The sequence below is a fragment of the Camarhynchus parvulus genome, chromosome 3, assembly GCF_901933205.1.
Source record: "Camarhynchus parvulus chromosome 3, STF_HiC, whole genome shotgun sequence".
NCBI classification, from domain to species: Eukaryota; Metazoa; Chordata; class Aves; order Passeriformes; family Thraupidae; genus Camarhynchus; species Camarhynchus parvulus.
Window position 1 is genome coordinate 99,486,767 of NC_044573.1, and position 20,011 is coordinate 99,506,777.

A 20,011-nucleotide genomic window follows, 5' to 3' on the forward strand; every position below is an offset into this window, starting at 1 on the left:
CTTCACACAAGACAGTCCAAGGCATTAATGTTGTGTTTTCAAGTATCTTCCTTAGCATGCAAGTCTGTCTCCCACAAACACTCAGGAAGAAATTCATTCCAAGACAGGAGCTGAGGGGTGTCTACCTCTGATAGGGGCTGAATTGTCTACAGGGTATTTCAGGCACCACTTGTGGTCCTACAGACTAGGGACCTACTCCTGTCCTGATCTCACCTGGACACAGGCTATCCAAGATGCACAAAGGTAATGGGCCATACTTTGTGTAAGGGATAGCCAAGATGTATTTTCTCGTCCTGCTGTCTCCTGGCACAGGTAAAGCCTTCAAAACACCTCCTTTTTCCAGGTGTCAACTATACCAAGATGGCAGAGGACTGCCAAAATGATGGGATGACTGGGAATGACGAGCCCAGGCAGTGAATATCTACCATTGTGTCAACAAACCAGGGTCTAAATTGTCAGTCCCAGTTCAGATCAGCAGGTTGCACTGCAGTGTGCTCCACCTGACACAAGACAGCTGATGGCCCCGTAGAGGCCTGGGGTCCCCTCCAGCCTCACCTTGTGAGGGCCATGAGAGGTGTTTGGGTCAGCCAGTGCTGCCTGAGAGGGCACTGCTGTGGAGGCAGCCTGGGTAACCTTTTTATGTGCTACCTGCCTCACAGAAGTAGGGGACCAGGCTAATCCCATGGCTGAGTGCATTAACCCAGTAATCAGGAGATGTGGATGGGATTTTCATCCTTTAGCCCATGATTTGGACTTGTATTCAGACCACACACTGCTGGTGCTTAGAATGCTGGGCTGACCTGTTCCCATTCACTGCTTGCAATGTCTCCAGCTCCCAGCCCTTCAAAGGGCACAACAGTATGATACTCCTGCTCTTTAACAGGCTTCTCTGAGACCAGGGATAGCACAAAAACACTGACAGAAGCCACAGGTGCACTTAAGAATGGAAGGTCAGGCAGTGAAATGACAGGGGGTAAAGTACAGTATTTCTCTGAAAGAGTTGCTTTTGCAGCTCAAGAACTGGAATCCTTCAAGAGCTTGTGCAAGGTCTTCAGAGCAGAGTATAAAAGAACTGGTTGTAGGGCTCCATGAAATAATACAGTGTTTAAAAGGACCCTCCTGACATTTCAAACTCTCAGTGTTCTTGTAATCCAGCAATTCTTTGCCACCAGTATGGAGACCACTCCTACTGAAGAGAGGAAAGAAAACAAAACTTCCATGAAGTTTATCTTACAAGACCAATGTTTGACAAGACACCATTTAAACAGACATTGAGAAACAATTCCCAGTGCTCTGCTGATGCCATCCTAGTCAGGAAAACATCTATCAGAAATCAATCTGGAGACTAATTTTTCTCATTTTCAAATTTGCAAACCTAGCAAAATCAGGAAAGCTGGGGTGACCGATCATCAGATTCTGGGGAGGTATCACATATCACAGCAAGTTAAAGCCTTCACATGTATTTTTCTTGGTTGCCCTTCCTTCCATGTAACATTCTTCACTGAGTAGGAACACTAACAGTCTCAGATGTGGTAACTCAGCATAGTTACAGTAGATCTGTGGTAGAGCAGTTTTGGTTTACTCCTCTTTTCTGGGGCTCTGACTTGCAGTATTTTGCTAAGCACCAGCTGATAATAGAGAAAGGGTGGCTGCCTGTCACTTAACATGGAGGGGTTTCAACTCTTGCTGAAGGTTATTTACCCACAATATCCTCGAAGGTCTAATTGCATTAGCTTTCCCTTTATGAAAATTTCCTTTGAAAAGTGAGTCACTAACCCAGGCGGGAAATTCTTTTGAAATACAGATGAGGAGACATTGAATGCAACTCTCTAGATAGTAATAGCTCTTGGAAAACTCCACCTCTTACCTCCTCTTACCCTTGTTTATTTTTTCCTCAGAAAACTCACTTATCATATTAGACTGAGCTGAGACTTCTTTTTAACTGGTTTAGTAGTACAATATTTTTTACAAATTTTCTAGCAGATAAAAACTCTGAAGTACTTACTGAAGAAAAGGAATACCAAGAAAAGTAGGTAGTGCAGAAGTTTCTGTTCCTTAAGTAGGTTAACAGATTGACAGACTACTTCCTTCTCAACAATTCATTATTTCAGGGCTTATTGTTTTGTTGTTGCTATTTTAAGCAGGATTGTCAAAACCTGCCTGTAAGCACTGAGCTTCAAGTCTTCTCTCTAGTATTATATCTCAGCAATTGATTTTTCACAACCTGTGGAGACCTGAGAGAACTGAGTGAAAAGAAAAACACAAACTATTAAATATTTCTGTGAAGTCCCAATAGCTCAAGTTACAGCCCTGTTCCTGCAACTCTGTGCCATGGGTACACCCTACACTGCACTTGCTGCTTCTGTCAGGAAGCCTTAACAAAGGGAGATTGCAGAAGAGCCTTGATGGCTCCAGGAAGGGAAGCAATAAGCAAGGACATCCTGGAGAAGATGTACCAGTGGTGTTCCAAGGACTGCCACCTCCTCTGACAGCTGTGACTGCCTTCTGCACCCCCAATAAGATGGAGGCTCATCACAAGGTGGGGTCACTTTCACCCATGTGGCATCTTACTGGGCCCTAGCATCCCACTTCTGGCACCAAACAACTTTGGCCATGTGCTGCAGAATGGCATGTGTCTGTGGGAAAGCAGAATGCCTGAAAAAAGCAGAGAGAAGCCTCTCACCTACTTCTCACACAATCAATACCCCAGCAAATGATGTTTTGTGACATTAATTCTGGCAGCGACAGCACTCTGTGAGCCAAATTAAGACCAACTAGGTCCAAATTCCAGGGGAACTGAGCAGCCCCCTGAGACAACCGATGGTCAGAGTCCACCAGGCTTATTCCCATCAGGCCATCCCACCCCAATAAAAGCTGACCTGCAGCAGAGGAACCTGCATGGCCACTCTCCAAAAGGTCAAGCATGTCATCCCCCAGATATCTTATCAGGTGCTTTTTGAATAGAAGCCCAGAAAACATTGTGTGTTCTGATATGGAGGGGGAAAGGGCCCTGTCTGAGAAGTCATCAGGACAGGAAGGGCAAAGCAAGAATTTCAGGAATGGAGAGAGATTCCCATGCAGCTTGCAGGGAGGTGAAGAACAGAAAGCTGTCCATTTCAGACAGTTTTGAGTCTCTCCTGCTGTTTTAATCACAGCCAAACTGCTAAAAGCAGGTAGAGCAACTTATACAAGAACTGCCTGCTGCTGTTACTTATTTTCTACTGTCTGGTTTAAGATACCCTCTACCGAGGTTTCCACAGCAGCAGATCTTCAGGATACACACCCTAAGTCACTCTAGTAATACAGTATTTTTTAATGAGGCTGCAAAGTCTGCTCTTGTATTGGTAACAACCTCCAAAAGATTAATTTTTAGACAAAATTTCTATCAAAGCAGTGGTGTGATCTGTTTACCCTTGGTTTGTTCAGGATAGTGCAGTGCAACCTCAAGGAGCATTAATTTCCTCACCACATTTTTAATGCCTAGCAGTCCTAACCAAAATACCCTGGGGGAGAGACAAAAAAAAAGCAAAAAAAAAAAAAGCAAAAAAAAAAAAAAGCCTTATCAGCAGTCCCAGGGAGAAAACTTGCTCAGCACAGTTCAGAAAATCTTCCCCAGCAGCAAAACCAGGAGTGGAGCAAACCCTTCCTAGCACTGTCTCAGAGCCAGATGTCTGCCTGCCAGCAGCACACCCAGCCAGGCTCCCATAGCTGCCTGTTTGCTCCTTGTGTGTCCCTCCTCTCGTCCATGCTCTCCTGCACATATCTTTTTCTAGGAAATCACAACCAGTCCCCTGTAAGCTTCTAATTTCCCTCTTCCAGGCTCATTTTTGCTGCAGCATATTTCCACACAATTAGGTAATTGTGACAGCTAATTAATTATCAAATCTCAAAAGGCAAACCTCTGCCCTCTGCGCTGCCTCATGCTGAGCAAGCAGCACACATGGGTGGAAATGGATGGTCCCTGCTGCCCTCTGCTCCTTGTAAAGGCAGGACTTCACTGAGTAACCCAGCTATGGCCTGGACTGCTGTAGGGCTTCCCAAATGAGATCTGCACACTATCCCAGACAGCCTTTCAAAGAGATTCCTCTCCCTTCTACATCGTCCCCGTGAGGACGAAGAAGAACTGTCCTCTCAGAATCACTGGTCCAGTGTGACCAGGGATTAGGACACCGGAGGCTCCCCTGGCTCTTCAGCCCTTTCTGAAAGCTAAGCAGCCAACTAAAGGAAGCACCCACAACTGTTTGAAAAATAAAGCCTGGGATGTAGCTGGAATAAAGACTGAGGTATAGAATAAAGTTCACTCTTTTCATCCCCACTCCATAACTAAGCCCACATAGTTCTGAACTGGGAGCTCTCTGCATATGAACCCCCAAAAGTTGCACTTGTTGCTCCCCACACTGAAGCAAAAGCTCTCAGTGGAGTTTTTCAGCATTATTAGAGGAACCTGATACCTGATTGCACCCATATGTTCTCTAGGTCACGCAGGTTCCTAAGGAAGCTCTGTGAATAAACATTCACTCTTTTCCACTTTCTGGGCTCCACAACACATCTCCTTGATTTAAGTCTGCCCTCAAACTAGTGACTTCACACAGTTTATTTGGTCATGGTTAGCCAGTTATCACTGCAGCATCTTCAGGTGGCCCATCTACAGTTTTAGAGAAGGCCCCTCTTTCTCCTCCCTCTTTTGGGAGAACTACATGGAAATCAATGGCTTGCTCTTCAGCCCCACATCATTCTCTTGTCATTGCTCTAACAATCCTGGAAATGAAAGGATAACCTCTCTGAAACCATTCATGCCATGGCTGCTAGAGCTCACCACCAAACAAAATGTCACAGGCAGGGAACGTGATCTCAAGTTGTCACATAATAGAGGCAAAACCCAGTACCTGAACATGCAGAACACACACACACAGACACACAGACACACACACATGTGTGAAGATGACATGAATGCCATTCCCACAGCACAGGGTGGCCATCTATACAATTGTTTGAGTAATTTCACACCTCTGCTGGCAGCATGCAGCCTGGCTCTTCAAGCAAGCTGCCCAACCCTTAGTGTCAGGAAAGGAACAGCCTGAAGTTGCTCAAACACACCCACAGCAGTAACAAGTGGAGCTGGAACCACCTCATCAAATTAAGAATAAGGAGCAGTGCTTTGTGCCACAGAAGTGGGTGAGGGAGGGAGGCAGACAGGACACTGCTGGCAGACTCCTAAGCACTTCAATGCACTCTCACCATTCAGCAGTTCACTGTTTTCCTATACTCAAGTCTATAGAGGAGCTGAACACCTCAGAGATCAAGCAGACCTATTAATGTGAAGTCAACCATGTGCATTGAGCTGATGAGGGAATAACCAGAAGTTACTCTTTGCCCCTATAAACAAAGAAAGTGCTGGGGAAATGCAAAGTCATTTGAAAGAATCAATCAAGGAGAGATTAATTGGGTCACAACAACTGTGATAGATGTACTTATCTTAAATCCCTACCTCATGCCCTCTGTCTTGCACAGGACATGATTCACTGTCTGCTTCTGAGAATGACCCAGACTCATCGCTGGAGTTTGTTCCATAGGATGGCTCACATTTAATCTGGGCTCGGACCGGGTTGTACAATCCATCCCCCACCACGCTGGGCTCCTGGTGCTCAGGCGCCAGGAATCGGGGGCCTTGGGAGCAAGGGGAAGAGGAGAGCTCGCAGAGGCGCAGGCTGCAGGGAGAGCCGCCGCTGCCGTCCTCCGCGTACGAGTAGGAGGAACACGAGCTGGAGGTCCTGGTTCTGGTTTCCAGAGGAGGAGAGCGAGGGCAAACTTTAATTGGCACCGGGCAGCTGGTGTTGGGCCGCATCCGTCCCGGCAGGTGATCAGCTGTCAGTCCACTGTGCGAATAGGTCTGGGAGCTGGGGAGGGACTGGCTGCCGCCAGCCCACAGACCCTTTGGCACAGTCTCAGTGAGGTCTTTGTCCAAGCTGCTCACACCAGAATATGAATGCACCGAAGTGTTTACTTGGTCACAAGCATTTGAAGAGAATATAACGCTCCTCCTGTCCAGTTCCCCTTCTTGCTTACAGAGAGTTTCAAAGCCGGGCCCCCTGAGTGGTGATCCCACTGTGAAGTTGGAAGCATCCTTCTGCATGGCATGGGACTGTCCATAGTTCCCTGTGAAAGGGACATAATCAGTTTTGTGGTCACCCTGAGTTGTCCCTTTTTCAAAAGGGCATGCTGGACTCCTGCCAAAGTGCTGTTGGGAAGTGCTGGGGAAGCCAACCAAATCTATGCTTTTTGTTCTGTTGAAGAAAGACCGCAAGCAAGAAGGAGAAGACCCACTTTTTGGCCTGTCGACACAAGTGAGGCTTGGCTGTTTCCTGTCCATTTCAACATCCCCTTCTTTATCCCTGATGTCAGGTTCATCTCCAGACAGGCAAAGTGTGATGCTTTCTTCATCGTTCTCTTCATTCTGAGGCTCACTTTTTATCTGCCCCATAGCAAGTCCTGATTTGAGGCCATTTCCAGAGCTCTCTTCACTGAATGTGCTTGCAAAACCTGAGGTACTGATGTGTGATGTGTTGTAGACATTCTTGGTACAAGCAAGCTGGTATTTCTTGTATCTGGGGTACCGTGTTACTGCATCTTTATCCAAATTGTCCTTGCTATCTCTCAGCATGTCACAGTCAGGCAGCATCCCTTCGCCTTTGTCCGCTCCAGCAACAGTGGTTTCAAAATTGAAGGGTTCTTGGTGCATCCTCTCCCTTGGGCAAGATATTTTTGACGTCTCCGATTCCATTGTCTCCTCCTCATCTCCATCGGAGTTCTCCTCATCGTGCATGCGCTGACAGGTGGTATCTTTTTTGCACAGGAACAGGCCATCTTCGTTGTTCAGCAGCTGTGTCTGAAGGAAGCTGAAGCAGGAGTCCTCCAGGTTGTGCATGCGCAGGAACTCGGCGCAGTGGATGACCTCCTGGATGTTTTCCCTGCTGAGTAACAGCTTAGCAGTGTAGGCGAACTGTAACAATGGACCAAATCCCCTGACAGTGACCTGCAAAAATAGAGAGGAAAATTGCTGGCGTTATCATCAGCTCTTGCTATCATCCCAAGTCCTTCATCATGTGCTTAGATAAACTAACAGATCTGGCATTCAGAAATAAATACTGCTCAGCACCAGCTGCTCTTCCGTCACACCTGCAGTGATGCTACATCCACGAACTAGCATTGAACTGAGACTGTTTTTCCCAAGTATCTTGAAGACCTATGAACTAAGTCTCTGCCCTAATAAAAGGCTGACAAAACTAGCCTGGACACTGCTAAATCTTACATGGATTTCATTTTTACTGTGCTACAGTCCCCAACCATGAAAGCACCAATTTAATTTTGATTCTTCTGCTCTGATGGAAGGTCCAATGAACAGGTTTCAAGCTTAAGATACCACTTATCCAAAAAGTGTTTTGATAAGGAAACACTTATTATTACAGCAAAATTCAACAGAAAATCTTTCTGCCTCTTTAAAAAGCAAATAATTTCCTTTTTTTCTTCTAAATTTTTTGCAAGCCATTGCTGAATACATGATAGGTAAGTACAGACTGCATAACTTTCCTCTATCCCATGGAGATTATTCCTCTCATACTGTTCCCAATTCTAGTGAGCCTGAGGTACAGCTAACAGAAAAGAAATTAATATTTATAGTTCAAATGGTAGAAATTATTCCGAGTCCCACCTCAGTACTTAATTTTCCACCATTTTCTTTGTAGAAAGAGTAAAAACTGTTTCCAGGAGAGTGATCTCCAGACAACTGTTCCAGGTCGGAGTTATGCACTGCTACTCATCTTTTCTTTCCATACCATCTGTGTTTAACATTAATATACTGTACATTAAAAAATATACACTCCCCCCCCCATTTTTTACAGTTGTATCTTTACATACAGCTATCAAATAAGTTGCTAAGCCACATAGTAAACAATAGATATTGTCTATTTTTGACAAAAATACTTTGACTACCACTAACTTCTCTTACATTTTTTTCTCCCAATGAGTATGAAACAAAAAGATTGGAAAAATTATTCTTCATGAAGCAGCAAGAGGCTGATTCAGAACCACAACCCATCGTCAAGGGTTAAGGTTTCTGTACAAGAAAATTCACTGCTTTGGCTACAAGGCTGAGATTTGGAAGACCACAACTCAATTTCTCATTGCACCAACCACCTACTACATGACCCTGGTAAGCCCCTTCAGTCTCAATTCCCTGAGACAGAAGTTCTTGCCTTTCTTGCAAGTAGCACTCATTTATCTGAGTTCCCTGTGCTTTGCATACCAGGCAAAGGCCTCTAGATGGGACTCAGCACAGCCAACACCTGCATGCCTGTGTGAGGTTGGGATGCATGGTCTGCAACCTCCTTCTGGATGCAGATGTCTCTGGTAGGCATCCCCAGCTCAGGTCCTTTGTTTAAAACAAACAAACTGCTGTTTCTTTTTTTTTTTGCAAAATGGCCTAAAGATAGAAGGGGAACCTAGAAAGTAGGAGACCAGGTTCCTTTCCCAGGTTGTGAGGGTTGAAACTCCCATTTCCCAGCTCCTCAAAAGGGTATATTTGGGATGGTATGGGATACCCTGAAGGTCTTGCTGCTTTTTTATTATTCTTCCAATTGAATTAATGCCACCGAGCAAAGAAGCTGTTCAAAAGGCTGGTGAGCCATCAGGCCATGAATTTGCAAAGGTCTAATTCATGATTAGAGTGTATTTGAGTGAATAATTTGGTTCATCTCAATGAAAAGCCTATAAAGCCCTATACTGCTTCAGGAGCAGTGGTAGAGTTCACGGATTTTTATAGAAAATCCTGACTTTCACAAACAAGCCTTTGTAATTCATAGATCTGTACTTATGATGGCAGATTATGAAGACACCACAAGTGGTGCAGATTTTCATAGGGAGAAAAATATTTTAAAACACCTCTAAAATTGCTTCCAATAGCTATTCCATCCATAGTATTACTGCTCTATCTGCTGTTTTAAGAAGCAGTGCATTTTCATGCACATACTTACACACTTGCACATTCCTGTTTAACAATACGCCTCTGGTACAGAATTGCCAAGATTTACAGCTGGCTATTAAACCAATCTCTGCTTTATCAGTGTTACACTTTCTGCTTATTTGTTAGATTATCAGCTCACTAAAGGCCTATCTGCATTTTATCTATGCAGCATGATTAACAAAATTGCTCGGGAACTTAATGAGCTACTCGCAGGCTGATGGTAAGATCTTCAGTGTGGGGGCTTACATATTGCTGCGTATCTTGTAAGCTCGGCAGCAGCGTAGGTCTGCAGGGACTGTGGAGCACAAACACAGCTCTCCTGGCAGTGGTGCCACTCGGCCACTAGGTGGAATGGCTGGAAAGCAAATTAGAATAATTTTCTGTGCTGGGCCAGGGTTTCACCTGCCTGCCTGCCACCCCAGCACAGGCACTCTGCACAGCCTTGGGCTGACTCACACAACCCCACAGCAAGGCTGTCTCCCACGCTGACACAGACTTTTGCTCCAGGTAAACCACCACGATAACAAACAGCAGCAAGGCAGCTGTTGGAGCTGCTCTGCGTCGGATGTATCGGAAGCAGAGCACGAGACTGTGCCGTGGGCTCCCCATGGTGCCCAGCAGATGCCTCATGTGACGGATGATGAAAACTCCAAACAAATGTGTGCCTTGACTTCCTTTGGAGATATTACCCACTGACACAACCTTCAGTCTCACAATCTTCACATCCAAAGGGGGAAAGTTTCTTTTCAAGCACCCGGCACTTGTCACTGCCCTCAGGCAGAAATCTCTCTAGTGCCAATTCTTGAAACTGCACAAACAATAACTTTGGAAACAAACGGGTGCAAAGCTTGCTGCCAAGTGTGAAAGCCAGCGCAAGCTCTGCCGCCTGAAGCTGTCTAAATATTGATTCGGCTCCCGTGGCAGGTTCCTTGCCTCGGCCCCACCAGTTTTGGGACTGCTTGCATCTGATGCATTCTGGCAGGAAGGCTGGAATCGAGCCACTGGAGCGTGACTATGAACACCGCACATTGGGAAAGAAAAGCCTTTGAAGCTCCATGTACTACCGCCACACAGGCATTTCTCTAGGAAGAGATAAGGACAGTCTTTTAAAATTATTTGATCTGACTGATGCATCCCAGTGAAAAAAGTTAGTGAAAACAAGTTGATCTACATTTGCAGAAGGAAGGAAATAATTTCTCTGCTATAACAGTCTTCATTTACATGTGAGAGAGGCCTTTGTTAGATGGGTAAACCCATGCCAGCAACAATCCCAGGGCTTTTTTTTTTTCTCCATTGAAAATAAGATGTCCAAGAGTTGTTTGCTTTTAAGCCTTATTTTCTGTATAAATTAATGTTTAAGCAGGCAGGTCAGTTTGTGGGAACCTCCACCAGGCACCCTGTCCAAGATCATATGCCAAGTCACTACTTCCCTGCCTTTCAATCCTTTGCCTTATTCTAATTTCTTCTCATTTCTATTGTTTAAATGGAATTGACTGGCTACTAGAAAACCAGCCAGAGAAAAGTTAAAGCATACATATAAAACAATGCTCACACAGAGCAAAGCAAAGATCCTAGCTTCTTGGAGCCTTGATTTCTTTCCCTTATGTTTACTTGTTTGTTTCCCTTACATGCACTTGCAGCATGCCAAACAGCCCACCAAGACTAAGGATAAAGCACTTTATTTGTCTTGCTTCTGTCCCCAGTTGGACTTGTATGCATTAGAATGGTCTAGTGCACAGAGGACACGGGTACTGCAGCCGTACCTAAGGCACCTGGCACACCTCCTTGCGCTACAGCAATCCAAGAGACCAAGTCCACGTGCAGCCCCTGCCTCTGCTATGCTGCCACAGGTACACTGTGCTCAGTGTGCAGCAGGGAGGTCTGCATCAATTCAGCGTTGTGATGATAACAAGGCTGACCACTGTTAAGGTGAGAGAAAACAACTTCTCCTGCCCTTTGTCTGCCTCTTGTCTTTCAGACTGAGCTGGGGGACGTGTTTTGTATGGCCATGCCCTTGTGAGTGTGCGCTATTGAGGAACAGGCTGGAAACAATGCAATGATATGATCACCATCAAGAGATGTTAATCAGCATTAGCCATATTGAATTTACTGGCAAAACACAGACAGCAGCCCTGCAGAAAATAAGCACGCAAAGTCTATTTTAGTTCAGTTTGACATTGCTTTTCTCCTCACAGAGTCCTGGGGAGTGCGATGCTCTGGTTAGTCCTAATTGATTTAAGTGACCAGACTTCCACTACTTCCTTTGGGAGATCATTGCCAGACTCTACTTAAAACCTCCTCGTGAGGAAATATTTCCCTTATTTTCCTCCATCATCTCTCATTACATTTCCTTGATGCATTCCGGGTAATGCTTTTTCCTTTTGGAGAAATAGCTGTATTGTTGTTAGACTCTCTGCCTTCCTTCCCTTTTTCACTGGTCATTAACAAAAAACTGGCTAATTCACGGAAAAGAGTATTGATCACTGTTGGATGGGAGAATAAGAAGCTGAGAAGACAGTCAGCAATAAATGCTAGTAAAGGAGGCAGCATTACAGATGCAAATAGAGCACTTTTAGCAAAGCATTCTTCTAGTTCTGGGCCCGTACTATTCTAAAATTAGGAGGAGGGTTAGCTCACTTTCGCATTGGGAACACCATCTTTTTGTAAAGGACTTCTAGGTCAGAAATTCTATTTTAAACGCATCTGTACACACACAGGCACCGTGGGAGGCGCAGCACTGTGGGTGAACTGGCTCTGGCTCCCTGTTGTATCCGTGTCCTCCGTGAGGGCTGATCAGGCATGCCATGGAGGCCTCTGTGCTGTTCTGAACACACGGGACGTGGTCTGGGAGCACACATGGAGGGCTGACATTTCTGCCGATGGGCCGGGCTCGCTGTGCGCCGCAGAGTTCATCAGTGCACGCTCATTAGCGAGCTGCCCAGACTTCCAGATGTCTCAAAATCCCAGACAAATAGAGAAAATCCTCCAATTCTGCACAGACAGTGTTTCTTATGGGGGGTGGGAAGGAAGGTTATTTCCAAAGGAAACATGGATGTCTGGTAACCCCGCTCGGAATGGCATCTGTATGAAAAGCTGCATCTGGAGCAGGGAAGGTCAACCCCTGCGAAATGCCAGCAAAGTCTGACTTCAATTTAAAGAGGGGAAAAGTGATTAAGGGCAAGAAAAGATCACTGTAAACATGTAGGAATGTAAAACTTGGCAAGGCAGTATCTAAAATGGAGCAAGGGAATGTTTACAGTAATCTGATGCAAACTAACATCAAGAACAGAGAAGAACTGTCTGGTTTGCTATGGGGCGCTATTGGCATTTGCAGCAAAAAGAAATTAAAATGTAGGGATTTTTTTCCCCTGACTCTTAACCTAACAGTCAATTCAGAGCGGTCTTGGAAGGCTTTCCAGGGAAGATGATGGATACTTTATGTCTGGGTACTGCAAAGGAAAACTAACAAAGCACAACCTTGTTCTGGAGAGCTGGGCTTTAATTTAGTAGACTTTTCCAGGGCTAATTTCTGTGTCAATGAGGGCACAGTGCCAATGATCTGCTAGGAAAGAGCAATAAAGTTCAACAGCAAATGCACATGCAATTGTTCCTTTCCAAATAAAGCATACCTGGGGCACATGCAAAGAATAAGCTCATTGGTGGTGGCGTGAGAGGGCAGAGCCCTCTCCTCCCCTCCAGGGATACAATGAAATCTGCAGAACATTAGTTGCTAAATCCTACTGAACTGGGGGTAATTTGGGTGGTGAGACCTTCAGACCCACTGAGAAGGCACAAGTCCTGACAGAGCAGCGCAGGCGCATGTTATTATCTTTACACATTTGAGTAGACTTGTTAAAACTCAATAGGAGCACTCATAGATTTGCTGTGAAGCATGCAAGCTGCTTGTAGGTTAATGGTTTATATTTTTAGTATTTCGATTTTCAGGTTAAATTCATCAGCAGGCACTAAGAACATTTAGAAACCCCTCATCTCTAATTTCCAATCATCAATTCAATTAAGCCATTTTGTGGGGAAGGAAGAAAGGAAGATTGAATCAAACCTCACATGCTGAATATCAAATCTCAAACTAAGTATTAAAACAACTGGATAGAAAAATAGCAGAAATGTAACTGTTTCTTGCAGAACTGCAAATGAACCAGTTATTCACATATTGTTTCATATCAGGTCTACTGTGGTACCTGTTTTACTGGCCTTTCAGCATTGCTGCTGCAGTCCAAAAGGCACGTGTAGAGCTTTTTAATCCATCTCAGCCCTGACGTTGTCTAATATGTCCAAGCATGTGGCCAACAAACCACCAACTTCTCACTCAGCCAGCAGGTTCCCAGCAGTACAAGTTATATAATCAAACACATGCTAGAAAAATAGGAGATAAGATTAGTGACAGTTAACTGCTGCTATTTTTTTCCACAGCCTGAAGAAGGTCTCTGGGATTAAATATTAACTCTAATCTTATTTGCTAAAATTAGCACACAGTGTATTCTTCTTGTTCTACAGTCAATTGCAAGTATAGCACAGAAGTTATTTTCAGGGGGTAATCTGATAACCAAAATCAGTCACCAAAGCTGTTATTCCATTAAGAATTAAGAGACTTCCTTGTTATTTACTTGGTTATTTTTACCTGGGATGTGAAGCCTGGATTTTTCCTAGCTTGAGCCTATTTGGTTTTGGAAAACTCTCTGAAAGATTTAAGTTTATTACTAGGCTCAAACTGGTCAGTCACATGTGCAAAACCAACAGTGTTAAGACATCATGGTTTGTTCCTATCTATGCACACAGGCAGGAATTGTTTTGAAACCATGATCCTTTTACATAAGGTGGGAACATGCAGGAGGCAGGAAAAAATCAGAAAGAGATGATAAACAGCAGAGTACTTTTGTAAGGCAATGCCACACCAGTATTTTATTGCATTTCCCATCTTTAATTTAACAGCATTTAAATGTTCTGTCACCAGCAGGTTGCAGATGTATTTCCCTTATTTATTTGCTCATATGGCTGTGGAGCTCCTAAAATGAGTGATTACTGTTTAAAAATTCGACTTGGGTGAGAAGCTGGTTTTTTGTCTTGTAAGCTTTTAAACAACAAAGGAATGTACAAGATGCTGATGGAGAAGATCAACAAAAAGAGGCCTTTGTTTTCACTCTAAAAACATTTTTTAAATTAAGTAAATACCCTGCCAGCCCCAGTTTAGCATTCTGCCTCTTCTGGTAGGGCATATGAATTTTGTGCAGAGGAGTGACAGTGACAGCATGGCCTCTCCCACACTACATTGCAGGGGTGGGAGGCCACCACACCATCACTTTGCATTCTCTGAGCATGAATGCACACCAGGGGAGCAGAGAAACTGGACACATAGCTCCTTTCTTTAGGAGGCCCATTACCCAATTATTAATTTCAAAAGTCCCCCTGGAAAAATTGCCATCTGCAAAGCCACACCCTGAGCGGTCTAAGGGGTATCCTGATGTCTTTCCAGTGCATCCTCCAAACAGCCTCTTGAGGTTGTCAGACTGAGAGCTTTAAGAAGATGCTTAACTGCCCTTAATGGTACTTTTACAGAAGATGCCACACTGGAAGTGCTTGTCCAACTTGCAATTTTGTGCTTTCCAAAGAAAAAACCCTACAAGTGCCACCCTCAGCCTACCCCCCTGAAATCCCAGCTGTTGGCCAGACAACAAATTTACACTAGAAGCCCTGACTGTCTGTGTGAGAGTAGAGGGAAACCAAGTGACTCTCTGGCACAATGAACGCATCCCGGGGCAGCACGAGCACGTCAAAGGGCCTCCTCCCTCGGCACCCGAAAGGGAAGGAGAGACCCACATCCCTCAGTGCCTGCAGAGCATTCCAGTGTGGCAGGTGTGACTGCAGGAGGGGAGATGGGGAGGAAGGAGCAGTCATTCACGCTAGGCTCGCCTGGAGGATGGGAAGCAATAATGGCAAACTGTGTCCAGTGCTCCGTGAGCAGTGCGTCAGTGCTGACGGCGGGGCCAGTGGCTCGGGATTGATTCCGGGCGCAAGGATGGCGTAAGCAGCCACTGGATCAATGATTACATCACTGGCTATGTCAGCACTCGGCCACACACGGCTCATGGGTGCAGTGTAAGAGCTGAGGCACCCATACTTAGGTTTATCTGAATCAAATTCACTGTGGCCATAGCCCCAGCTTTGAAGCACTCTCAAAAATCCCAGGCCTTAAGTCAGAGGCCAGTAATGTCAGAGGAACCAAAGGGGAAGAGAGAATCAGAAGATGTCTAGGAAATTAAAAAAGTAACCTAGAGTGTAGTAAAAGTAAAAATAATCTCTGATCCAACTGCAATGCTTATTTTAATCCACAACTTCTAGTTTTATTTTCTTGCAGAGTTACTGAAGCCAAATTCAAATTCCTTCAACCTTTCAAAAGCGAGACTGGTTTCAAACCAATGAAAAGAATTTACTTTTGGAAATTGTGAAAGTATCCCTGCACATTTTCTGCATCTCTGAAAATTCTGAGGAAAAGGCAATTTGTTGAATTTGACACACCTTTTGGAATATACACCGTTTATTGAGAAGGAAGGTAGAAATCATAGGCATAAGCTGCAGACACACCTCAGTGCAGGAAGCAGCAGGCAACTTACCAAAGATCAATAAATACACTTGGAAAACAGAAAGGCTATAGGATGGGAAGATGCAGTGCTCTTCCATAGCAGGGATGCACTGCCTGCATCACATCTACTCCAAACATCAGTCACTGCCAGATGTACCCACTGGGCAGCCCCAGGTTTTACCATTATTCACAGTAGTCTTCTGAGCAAAAGGGGACATTTGCCTGCATGGCTACTCCTCTGGGCCACAGAGAAACTCAGTCATGAGAAGTTGGGCAGCTCAGGAAGGCAGCTCTGTGCTGCACCTCTCTCTGCCACCTCGCAGCAGCACAACACCTTTGGCAAAACAGCTCTTGGACTGGAGGGGGAAACTTTTTAAGCCCCTGCAAGCAAACCTGCCACTTGACACTGCCAGAGCCCTCATTTTAAAATCTCACTCAGTAACCTGTTTTGAAGTCAAATACCATTTTATTATTTTTTCCTAACTAATTCTGGTGGCTTGGAGTATGTTGTTGATGTTGTCAACAACAGGTTGTCCACAGCATAACAAGAACACAGAAAACTCCAAGTTATGGCCAAGAGAGTGCCTGCTGGCAAGCCTAGGTGAAAAGGCTTTGGGAGGAGAGCTTTGGGGCTGCTAAGGTGAGACACCGAGTGAAAGTGTTACAAAGAAAATTAAGAGATTAAGATGTTTCAAAGAACAGTTTCTCTAAAGGCACAATGTGGCTGCAACGTTACTCAATAAACAAAGCACACATAAAAAACCAGCAGCACTGAGTAGCAGTTTAAACACCCAGGCATGGACTGGAAGAGAAAGCAAAGGGAAACATGGCTGTGACACCTGGTTGTTTCAAATACTTTCGTGTTTTCCAGTGCAAGGAGCATCTTAAGAAACCTGGAACACAGTAACGAAGGATGACACAAGAAGGAGGCTCAGCAGAAATGCTGCCTTCGCTCCCTGGGTGCCTGTGCAGGCCATACTGAAACCAGTGGGGAAGAAACAAGCAGAAATGAACAGATTTTAACTGAAAAGCATCATCAGAATTAAAGTGCAACTGTAATTTAAAATTAAAATTAGTCCCACATTTTTGCAAAAGGAAAATTAAACTGACCTTAAGATTAAAAAAGAAAGAAAAACAAGAGGAAGTGTTAGCAGTAAGGGGGGGTGAGGAAGGAGTGGGAAAGCTTTCGCAGAATATAAATTGTGAGAGAAGTCTGTGAAAGATCTGTTTAAGTGCATAACATGAGCCAAAGTGGGTAGAAAAAGGGAAAACAAAAGCAGTTTCAGAACTTTTAGAATAAAGAAAGAATCCTAGAAGCCTCCAAATTACATTAGAAAATATCAAAATAGGCAGAAAATAAAGATACGTGTAGAATTTTGCTAATTCAGAGGGGTGCTTAGAGGAGTGGTTCAGAGTTTCTGAAGCTGTAATTGATACACAAGCAAGCACAACAACACTGAAAAATTACCAAGACTTGTAAATTCACCAATGCTCCTCTTTCCCAGGCATGGCAGAACGTATTTATGCACACGAACTATGTAATAGCGTATTAAATACACAGTGCATTAAATACACTGTAATTACTTCATAAAAACAAGGAGTACTTCACAGCAAGCCACCTCGCTGCAAGCCCTACGATTACACTCCATGCAGTGTAGGAGAGGAGGAAGCAGGCTCTGTCAGACATGATTTAAAAACCGCAAGGTTGCACTCTGAGGAAGAGCACTAAGTGGGAAGACAAAGGAGCTGGAGGAGAAGCAGGCTCAGGAGAGAGGCTGGGCGACTCCCAGAGCAGCTCATGGATGCTCTGTCCTGGCTTCCACAGGGCTGACGACACCCGTGCTTCTGGCACTGCCTGTCACCCTGTGCTGGCACAGCACAGCAGATAAAATCACTGGCATCCTTACACTGGGGCAGCAGACACTGCTGCCCAGTAAACACTATCTCATTTTAAATCCAGAGACGCTCTTGCTGGGTTGTGGAGGGAAATTAATGTAAAAGGCTTTACTATTGCACTTCATGAGGCAACCAAGCAATTACAGCTATTAATTGGTAGGCTGAAACCCTGTAAAACTGACCCAGCTTCCTATTTTTAAAAGAAAACCTGCCAAATGCTGCATTTGTTCCAGTTTTCCTTCTCCTCCCCTGCCTTGCTGTTTCATTTCTGGTATTTGGATGTGCAATTCTTCTGCCATCACCTTGTTTTTGATCTTGCATGGCTACAACAGATCTGAGGATTACGGTGGCTTTTGTTCCACTGCCTGGAACATTTCATCAATGGCCTGCAATGCTGCTCAGCTCAGCAATGCAGATTTGCAAGGAGAACCAGCCACTGCTGAGCTGGCAAAGTTGGTTCCCTCCCATCCTCCACGAGGAGCAGTTAACTCTTCTCTCAGTGGCTCAAAAGGTTAACTAGGCTCTGTAAATCCCACCAGAAAAAATTGTAGGCATTTGCCTTCTTGCTGAGACTTCATGTCTGCTATGAGTAAAAGGTAAATGGCTCTTTTAGTCCCTAAAGGAGTGCAGGCTTAGCAGGAGTGACCCATAGTAAAGAGGTCAAAGGCAGGGAAAGATGGGAAGGTTGGGCAACAGCATCCCAGCGCAACCACGACCTTGTGCCCAGCTCTGGGCTGTCCCTAAGGAAATGGCTTTCCCCTTTCTGCTTCATACATGATATTTTTAAGATCTACCCAGAAATTAAGGAGTAGAAAATGCCATGTACCCTAGAAGCCCCAGAAAGACTTCACACAGAAAAATGATGGCATTTCCAGCTTGACTTCCTCAGAGGGTAGAAGGTGGGACTTTACAGCTATTTGTGTGTGTGTGCATGTGACTGCATATGCTCACGTGCACCCACGCATGCTAGTGTGAGAAAGAAACTAGATAACGTGAATGTGTGTGAAAGGGATTGAATTAGCCCCATCTGCTCTGAAAAGATCGTTTTTCCCTTGGATTTCTATTACCATCGTATCATTGCCACACTGGAGTGATTCTAAAAGGCTACAGCTCTGGCAGCCAGCATCATTACAGCTGCTCAGATTATTAACAGCATAAATAAACTCTCAGAGACACTACTAAGAAAATATTAACTACAATTATCACTGTCTGGTAAAATAACGAACAGCTAAGCGCTACTCTGCTGCCTCAGTCACCAGCGAGTATTTATGTGCGCTGTGAGCAATGAAAACCAGTTTATGTGCACACTGAAGCACTCTGGAATTGGTTCTTGGTACTTTATTTTGTTTTACTTATATTTTTCTAAAGATCAAGCAGCACAGGCTGAAGCTCTGTATTCGCAGAATTCAGTGTACCCTGCCTCCTCTCCCGCTGTATATAATCCCATTAATTCCAAGTGAACACAAAGCCATGCCTGCAGCCATGCACATGTCTGTTGGAGGAGGGAGATGAGCAGTGTGCAGGCTACCAGCAGCAACTCTAAAACATCTTGATGGATTTTTGCTCTTGGGCCTTGCTGGGTTTTTCCCTAGATGAGGAGCAAGGGCCCACATGACATCAATGCCGTGTTTGCTGCATGGATACTCCTTGCCTTCACCTTTTCCACTGGCCTGAACCACTTTGGCTTTGTGAGCTTGTTTTTCCTCCCATTTCTCAGTGACACTCTTGAGTCATGTTCTTTTTTGAGTGCACTGGGGAGATTTGGCTTGGTTACTAATTAATAGAAATTATTAATTCCCTGCAAGCACTGGGGAAAAAACTTCTTAATTGCATAGAGAGCAGGACATGGGAGCAGGAGACTCTCATGCCATGTCCCCAGGCTGGGCTCCAGCCCCAGTAACACCCTCCCTAGCAGCCATCTCATCTTCACTGTCTGCTGGAGTTCACCACAAAGAGGAGAAAGGAGCTGCCTGGTCCTGAAGCCACTCCCTGTGGGGCAGACACGGCGCTGAAGCTCCAGCCCGGGCAGATGGCTCTCACAGCCCCAGGCAGGAGAGGCTGCCCTCCCTCCCCTGAGGGTGACCTTGTGGGTCAGTGTCCACCCTGCCCTCCCACACCTTCCATGTGCTCCCAGGAAAGGAGGGTGATGGTGGCAGGGTGACACAGGCTTGTTACTGAGCTGAACACACACCCTGGGACCTTTCTGCTGGAGCAGGGGAGGCTGGTCCAGCGTGAGAGCATCTGTCAGACCCCTGGGGAAAGGGCCACATCCCTGCCAGGTATGAAGGAAACTTAGAAAGATGCTAGAGAGGGCACCTGCAACTAAATACAGGTAGAAAGGAAGGGAAAACCACAATGCTGAGTGAGAGAAAAGAGAAGGGGGCATTTTCTAAAACAGCATCCCTCAATCTAAGCCAAAAAAATCATGCACTGTACCTTTAGTTTTTTTATCCCACTGCCTTTTTTGAATGTTTCTGCAGCATGTCATGCTCCCTGCC

General features: G+C 45.0%; 1 protein-coding gene across 6 annotated transcripts in view; it reads right to left on the reverse strand.

Moving 5' to 3' along the window:
* BACH2 (BTB domain and CNC homolog 2) overlaps nt 1-20,011 on the reverse strand; it is a 183,873-nt gene that overhangs the window by 10,650 nt on the left and 153,212 nt on the right. For all 6 annotated transcript variants that reach the window (XM_030945457.1, XM_030945459.1, XM_030945456.1 and 3 more), the window contains one exon: nt 5,489-7,033. In XM_030945457.1, the coding sequence (XP_030801317.1) occupies nt 5,489-7,033 (1,545 nt within the window). The remainder of the gene's footprint in view (nt 1-5,488; nt 7,034-20,011) is intronic.